General features: G+C 37.5%; 1 protein-coding gene across 2 annotated transcripts in view; it reads left to right on the forward strand.

Annotated features, from left to right (window-relative positions):
• Positions 1 to 7,870, forward strand: part of ZNF330 (zinc finger protein 330) — a 17,993-nt gene extending 10,123 nt beyond the window's left edge. For both annotated transcript variants that reach the window (XM_032412897.1, XM_032412898.1), the window contains 3 exons: positions 4,103 to 4,149; positions 5,212 to 5,329; positions 6,910 to 7,870. In XM_032412897.1, coding sequence (XP_032268788.1) covers positions 4,103 to 4,149; positions 5,212 to 5,329; positions 6,910 to 7,184 — 440 coding nt within the window. In that variant the 3' untranslated portion in view covers positions 7,185 to 7,870. The remainder of the gene's footprint in view (positions 1 to 4,102; positions 4,150 to 5,211; positions 5,330 to 6,909) is intronic.
• The last annotated feature ends 468 nt before the right edge of the window (positions 7,871 to 8,338 follow it).

Consider the following 8,338-nt stretch of genomic DNA (forward strand, 5'->3'; position numbering starts at 1 on the left):
CCCCCCCCCCCCCCCCCCCCCCCCCCCCCCCCCCCCCCCCCCCGCCAAAACCCACACACATTTCCAAATGCCTTCAAGTAAGTGATACGTAATACTACCCCTGGTTTGTTCCTGCTAGTTGGTTTCGGTGATTGTTAGACAAGAGTATGCATCAGAAACACCTGTGGAGGTTTTTTAAAAATACAGCCACCCAGGCCTCATCCCTGAGATTCTTTGAAGTCTGTGGTAGGTGCAGGCCTATGTATTTTACCCACACACATAATTGTCATGTATCTTTCAGTTTGAGAACCAGTGTAACTGGTTCTCAATGGTATTATCTTTACAGATAGATTACATTTTATTTCCGCATTATTTTTGATTCTCAAAAGCTCAAAATTTAGAGTCAAACACCTCCTGGTTATGTGATTTTGGGCAAATCACCAAATCTTTCTAAAGCTGAGTTTCCTTATTTATTAAAAGAAGATGCTAATTTCTTTTTGAAAGAGTTAATTAAAATGAGAATCCATATAAAGTGTTATTATGGTACCTTTTACTTAGAAAGCCCTTATTAAATATCATTATAGAAAAGGCTGAAATTCCCCAGATACTCATTTGCTTGAATTTGGTTTTTCTTTTGATATGAAATGGTAATCTCTATATTCTCTTATAAATTTAAAGTTGGTAAGTTATCAGTTTTAATATATACATAAATGCATATATATGTAATTCTTAGAGTATTCATATAGAAATTCTCAAAGGTTAAAGAACATCTCAAAGTAGATAGCATTTTTGAGCCATTCTTAGGCTTCTGCAAAATCTGTAATATGAAAATTGAATTACTTTATTTGGAGCCTGAGAACTTTGAGTATTTTGTAGCATTTGACCCCAAAGACATGCAGTTGTGAGTGATAAGACTATAATTTCATCAGGAAGTTTTAGTGATTCAGTAAAAGACAAAGGAAAAATACAAAAGCAGAATAGTTGACAGGATTTTAAGATAAATCTATCATCATGTCTTTGATACTTGATATTAAGGTTATGTTCATTGCAGGTTCCTAGGTGTCTTTGGTTTACTGTAGTTTATCTTCTTTACTTTTTTTTCATTGCTTTAGTTTTCTTCTTGCCATTCTTTCTTTGCCAGTTGCCATTCAATGCTTGTTTTTTCCTGAAATATTTTCCTAATCATACCCATAGGCCGCAAAGGTATAGCTTGTTTCCACCCCCTTAACTGGTCATATCTCATCATTTATAGGTTTGACCTTACTTAGGAATTGGGAGATATAGAAATTCTTTAAGATACTTACTTACCTGCATTATCAGTGGGAAAGATGTTTTAAGAAAAAACAAAACAAATATGTTGACTCTGCCTCTATTTTTTTAAATAATTAAAATGGCTCCAGGACTTCTAATTTAAAATGGCTTGTTATCAGCAGACTTTGATGCATCCCAGCCTGCTCTCTTTTAAAATACTCTGAAGACATAGAAATAGATTTAAAATGGAAACCATTCCCCAGTTTAAAACTAGGAAAGTCAAACTATTTTTGTATTTATTTATTTATTTATTTATTTAAGATTTTAATTTATTTTTTGACAGCAAGACAGCGAGAGGGAACACAAGCAGGGGGAGTGGGAGAGGGAGAAGCAGGCTTCCCGCCGAGCAGGGAGCCCGATGCGGGGCTCGATCCCAGAACCCTGGGATCATGACCTGAGCCGAAGGCAGATGCTTGACGACTGAGCCACCCAGGCGCCCTGTCAAACTATTTTTAGAATCTGGGAGAAATGCATTGTTTATATAAGTCCAAAATTGTAACTCCTGGGGAGAGAAATAACTGGGCAGTGAACCAGAGTGCATATGTGTTGGCTTGAGGTAATCAGGGAGAGAAGAATGGCAGGGCCATGTTCCATCCTAGGTTGAGTTCCCAGAAGTAAGGATGAGGGTAAGATAGACAAAATTAATTTCTTGGGATCATGTCTTTGTGGCACGTAGAAGACTCAAGTAGTGGGGATGGGAAAAGATTCTATATCAGAAATTCCTGGGGCTCCTTGGTGGCTCAGTCGGTTAAGCATCTGCCTTCTGCTCATGTCATGATCCCAGGGTCCTGGGATTGAGCTCCAGGTGGGGCTCCCTGCTCAGCGGGAAGCCTGCTTCTCCCTCTGCCTGCTGCTTTGCCTACTTGTGATCGCTCTCTCTCTGTCAAAAATAAATAAATAAAATATTAAAAAAAAAAAAGATGCCTGGTGTACACTGGGAGATTGGGTTGGGACCTTTGTACTTTCAGTATGTGTTCTGGCTATGTATTTTAAAGAGATTTATAACATTTTGGTTAAGTATATCCTTTTTCTTTTTCTTTTTTTTTTTTGACTGAATGAAGAAGGAACCAAATAACTCCCTGGGCATATCTTCAGGTGGAAATGATTGAGATTTCAGATTTTTGTCCCCACAGACTGAATGAAATAATATGGTTATTATTGAAGTACTTTGGTATACTTGTATATGCCTAATATAGTTAACCCTTGAACAGTATGAGGGTTAGGGGCACCAACCCTCTGCACAGTTGAAAATCTGCATATAACTTCTGACTCCCCAAAAACTTAACTGCTAATAGCCTGTTGTTGACCAGAAGCCTTACTGATAACATAAATGGTTGATTAACACATATTTTGTATGTATTATATGATATATTCTTACAATAAAGTAAGCTAGAGAAAGTAAAACGTTACTACGGAAATCATAAGGCAGAGAAGATACATTTAAAGCACTGCACTGTATTTATTGAAATAAATTTGCACATAAGCAGACTTGCACAGTTCGAACCCATGTTGTTCAAGGGTCAACTGTATATAGTAAGTACTCAGTTGATTTTTTAACTTTTATTATTAACACATAGGACAAATAATACATATCCAACTGAATTATTGGCATTACGGTGGAAGAAAGCAGGATACTCGGACAGAAGCAATAATAATACATATAATTGAGAGCATCATTTCTGAGTGTAAAAAAAATACTTGCCTGTTCACATAAAAAAGGCTACCCATGAACCAGGCAAAATTAAGTAAAAGAATTCCCAAATTAGAAACATCTGGTCAAATATTTGCATTACAAAGACAGGCTTCCTTTTACTTGTTTTCCTTTTTATTTTTTCAAGACCTCTAAGTGAATTGAAAGTTAATAGTTTATATTCAGGCTTTATTAGTGTAAGGCTTAGTTTATTTTCTCTTTCTATACCTCTGGTACTTATTTTTTTTCTTCCATTTCTGGCACAGTCAATATGTCCCAGACATTCTGGCTTTTCTAATATATTTGCACTTAAGTTTAGGTTTTTCCTCAGTAATTACAGGTAATGACCAAAATTAACATGGCTTACTGACTAAAATAGTAATAAAATATTTTGGGATTTTTCCCATCTTTTCCTGCCCACTTGAACATTATTTTCTCTTCATAACTACCCTTTCTACCTGAAGTATTCTATTCCCTTATCAGAAGTTATGCAAAAAATGGCAATAGCCTGCATCATCAGGAGAGATTATATATTAATGGAGAAAATTATTCTTTTTAAGATTTATTTATTTATTTTTTAAAGATTTTATTTACTTGAGAGAGAGTGAGAGAGAGAGAGCATGAGCAGGGGGAGGGGCAGAGAGAGAAGCAGACTCCCTGCTGAGCAGGGAGCTTGATGTGGGGCTCCATTCCAGGACCCCGGGATCATACCTGAGCTGAAGGCAGATGCTTAACCAACTGAGTCACCCAGGCGTTCCTCTTTTTGAGATTTAAGCATTATGTGATAAAGGGAAGAACTTCAGCCAGTGTCATGGAAAAAAGGATGTCTCACCATTTCAGTTTTCTAAATATAATTAATAAAGTTTGCCATCTCCCAGAACGGGAGAAATGGAAGGAGATTGGAGAATAATTAGTGTCATACTAGCGAAAGAATGCTGGGTGTGTGCACTTCGTTTCCTTCCTTCTGGCTGGGGATTCCATCTCATTTTATGTGCCCTCTAGGTTATATTATGAGACCAAAAAAATGTTAATAATTGATCTAAGTACATCAAGTATAAATCTGTGGAAAATAGTGTTTTCGTTCGAAGTTTGAATCTGGACATTATGTATTTTTGCCCATAGGTGTTTCATGCAATCGACTTGGTCAGCATTCCTGTCTCCGTTGTAAGGTATACTTGTTTGCTATTTTTAGATTTGGTTTTTAATCCCAGTACTCCTCCACCTTGGATTATTTATAGCTATAATTAATCTATAAGGGTCTTTAAACATTATGTAGTTTACTTCTTTTATTTTGGAGATTGTGAAATTGAATTGAGAAAGCTGAATGACTTTCCAAAGGTTATCCAGTTGGCTTATCTTAGAGTTGACACTAATGCACATGTCTCCCGAATCTTCGCTCAGTGTTTTTACACATTACGTTTATGGAGAATATTCTGACCAAAATGTTGAGAGTATATTTTAATTAATATAACAATTCACTTGCTTAGGAGAGTTTGAGTAAAGTGAAGATTTCCATAATGTTCTATTTCCTTAGATCTTGTCTCCAGCATTTCTGTTTGTCAAAAATCATTAAACAGGTGCAGCGAATTCACTTCCTATCAGAAACATTTCTCCGGTTCTTCTGGTCCTAACCCTGTCTCTTGTTTCTCTCTCAGATCTGCCCCAATTTGGCCAAATGGCTTTCAGGTGTTGTCTATGCTGTTTCCTCTGCCTTAGATCTCTCTTCCCATTTTGCTTATCCTACTGTACCCTTGTTCTCCTTCAGATCTCAGCCAACACATCATGTTTTCCAGGAAACCTTTCCTGAATCCTATATCCTGTTTAGTCCCCCTCCGCTGCACTTCCCTTTCATTGCAGAGTGTTTCACAATTACCTTTCCACTTGTCTTGTGTCCCCAGTTAGGTTATGTATCTGTGAGGGTGGATAGGCTATTCACCATTATGTCATCAGGGGCTTTGTGAATGCTCATATATTTATGAATGAATCAGTGTGCCTACACTGTTCATATCCTATGTATAGTTTCTGCTTTATGTTAGGTCATAGTTCAAAGAGTTCTGGCAAAGACCATTTCCCTTAAGAAATTTAAATCACGAGTGTGACCAGTCCCAACAAAAGTCTTAATCTCTACCCTAACAAAACTGCCTTTAAATCTCCAGGAAATATTGAGTGATAATTTTGTATATTTTTTTGAATTATTTATTGACTTGCTTATTTTTACTTCTCCTATGTAGGCTTGTTTCTGTGATGATCATACAAGGAGCAAAGTGTTTAAGCAAGAAAAAGGAAAACAGCCTCCCTGCCCCAAATGTGGACATGAAACTCAGGAAACTAAGGATCTCAGCATGTCAAGTAAGGCTCTTCTTAAAATACCAATGGAGTGATTTTGCTTTCTTGCTTAGATAAGATTTATCTCTTTTTTTTCTCTTTCTATTTTTGTTTTTGCCTCTTCTTCGTATTTGAAAAGATGAATGTGTTCTCTTAAGCAAATGGAATTTTACAGCCTTGGAAAATTTGTGGGTGAAGTTTCTCAATTTAACTTAAGAAATACACCATCATTCACTTTGATATTTGGCATTTGACTCAGTTAATGACATAGTGGATACTGAAATTTAAGACCAAAAAGTGATTTTTCTGCCTTTGCTGAAGGTTTCCTTGTTAAATAATTGAGTAGCTATAAATCTTTAATATTCGAGTGCTGGTAATCTTCAGTGCTTGGAAGTTGGAATTCATTCTGAAGCTTTTTGTAGGTGTGTGGTATTTGAGCAGCGATGCTTATTATGTAATATATCACTACTATAGGAAATTGTTTTGTGGTTTTTACATAACTTTTCTATGAAGGAGTAAGACTACTACAAACATGCTTGTAGTAACGCAGCTTACAATTTTGTTAAAGAGAATTTGACTCTTTACCAAACGTAGCAGAATGGTACCATAATTCTAAATGACCCTGACAATACTTTTGTTTAATCAAAGATGTAGTTGTACAATGAGGTGAGACTGATGATTTTGCTGATTTTTTGCACTAAACCGTATTGCCACTTAGGCAGAAGAAATGAAGGGCTTTGTCTTGTCGGACACCAGAATTACAGAGTAGTTCTCTTAAGAAAAATGTGTAGTGACATGAATTCAATAGTTCTGTGATTTGAAAATAAAATTTTAATCTATCAAATGAAGAGCATTTTAGTTTTTAACATGCCTTATTTGAATTCTGTTTGGAGAGTGCTATTGTTCTTTTTTTTTTTTTTTTTAAGATTTTATTTATTTATTTGAGACAGAATGAGAGAGAGAGAGAGAGCACATGAGAGGGAGGAGGGTCAGAGGGAGAAGCAGGCTTCCCGCCGAGCAGGGAGCCCGATGCAGGACTCGATCCAGGGACTCCAGGATCATGACCTGAGCCGAAGGCAGTCGCTTAACCAACTGAGCCACCCAGGCGCCCTGGAGAGTGCTATTGTTCTTATTTTTTTTTTTTTTAAGATTTTATTTATTTATTTGACAGAGACACAGCGAGAGAGGGAACACAAGCAGGGGAAGTGGGAGAGGGAGAAGCAGGCTTCTCGCCGAGCAGGGAACCCGATGCGGGGCTCGATCCCAGGACCCTGGGATCATGACCTGAGCTGAAAGCAGACGCTTAACAGCTGAGCCACCCAGGTGCCCCCTTATTTTGTTTTCCAACTTTTTCTAGATTTAGTGAAATGACACTGTTGTCTTTATTATTTGTTATATATGGTATGTGTATAGACTCTGAGTAGGATAGAACCGATTGTTGTTACTGAGGTCTCCTTTCTTTCCAGTTAAGTATTAAGTGAGGAAATTAGGAAAATGGGAGTAAGAAGCAGCCAATCAAGTTCATATAATTTTGTATATTGTAGAGAAAAGTGAAGATATAAAGAATCGGAACAAAGTGCCATGTACATATCTGTCTTTTGCAGCACGCTCCCTGAAATTTGGCAGGCAGACTGGAGGTGAAGAGGGAGATGGAGCTTCTGGCTATGATGCCTATTGGAAGAACCTTTCTTCTGATAAGTGTGGTGATAGCAGCTACCATGATGAAGAGGAAGATGAAGATGAAGCAGAGGATGATGAAGAGGAAGAAGATGAAGTTGGAAAGGATTCAGATGCTGAGTCATCCGATTTATTTACTACTTTGAATTTAGGAAGGACCTATGCCAGCGGCTATGCCCACTATGAGGAACAAGACAACTAGGAGAGCGGCTTGCCCATGCGTGACCGTGTCTGAGAGGGGCCGCAATATGTGTGCTTGATGAATTGGGGGTGGATGTTCAGAAGGACTGTCACTTAGCCTTGTGCAAAAGACTAGTCACACTCACGGGGGCAAGGAGTAGGGCATAGCATTTTTATAGGAACTGATAATCAGGCTTATAGCATAAGAAAAATGAGTTCCAAATGTAAGATGTGTATTGATCCAAGCAATTGAAGCATCATGGATTGGAGTTTTACTGATTTCAGTAATCAGTAGGTTATGCCAATTAGATACATATACAGGATAAAAGAATAGGATGGTAATATATTTGATTGAAATTAAATTGCTGTTTTTATTAAAAAACACTGCTTATATTCATTCTGATTTTGTAAGATGGTAATGGGTAAAACGAATTATTGTATTTTTCCTTGTAGGTCCACAGGATGAGAGTCAGATGTTAAATGCTGAATTTTCATTAAATATTCATGTTATCTTAAGTAGTCATGATATGTATGTTTTAGCAATTACTCATTGATTTTTTTTCTTCACAGTGTGTGCCCTGAACAGTACCTGTTATGAATGCCTAAATGTATAGACAAAGGTGACTACGTAGCTCGTTTTCAGAGACACGGAGACAGTATTATTATACAGATGCATTATGCATTTGTCTTTGAATAAATCTAGTATTTCACTTACGTACTTTTGATATTCAATTTCTTGTTCTTAACTTTTTAAACTTATTTTGGAAAGCATTTCCAATATTTTTTTATAAACTGCTTCATTTTTCATCTACTACGCAAAATAGGTAGCAGAGATTAGTGGTGTGGTAGATGCAGACTTTTGTGGCTAGAGTCCATCACTCATGGCAGGTGGAGAACAGGCAGTTGTGGGCACAGGTTCCAGTTGTACACCTTACACTGGCGATGGATTGGGATGGTGTGCTAGAGAGGAATGTGTTAGTGCACCGGCTGGCATTTGAGAGGGATGGAGAAAATTGTAGCTGTGAGGATAAAAGGGTTGGATGGCTATTGCTAGGCCATTCTTATTCTATAGAAACATAATGAACGGCTGAGGGCAATAATGGGCCGTGGGAAGCCAGGTGTGAAAGCCAGAGGGCCTCTGGATGCACGGGAACTAGTTTTCATCTCTTGCAGCAG

The sequence above is a fragment of the Phoca vitulina genome, unplaced genomic scaffold, assembly GCF_004348235.1.
Source record: "Phoca vitulina isolate PV1807 unplaced genomic scaffold, GSC_HSeal_1.0 scaffold14, whole genome shotgun sequence".
Classification (NCBI taxonomy): Eukaryota; Metazoa; Chordata; class Mammalia; order Carnivora; family Phocidae; genus Phoca; species Phoca vitulina.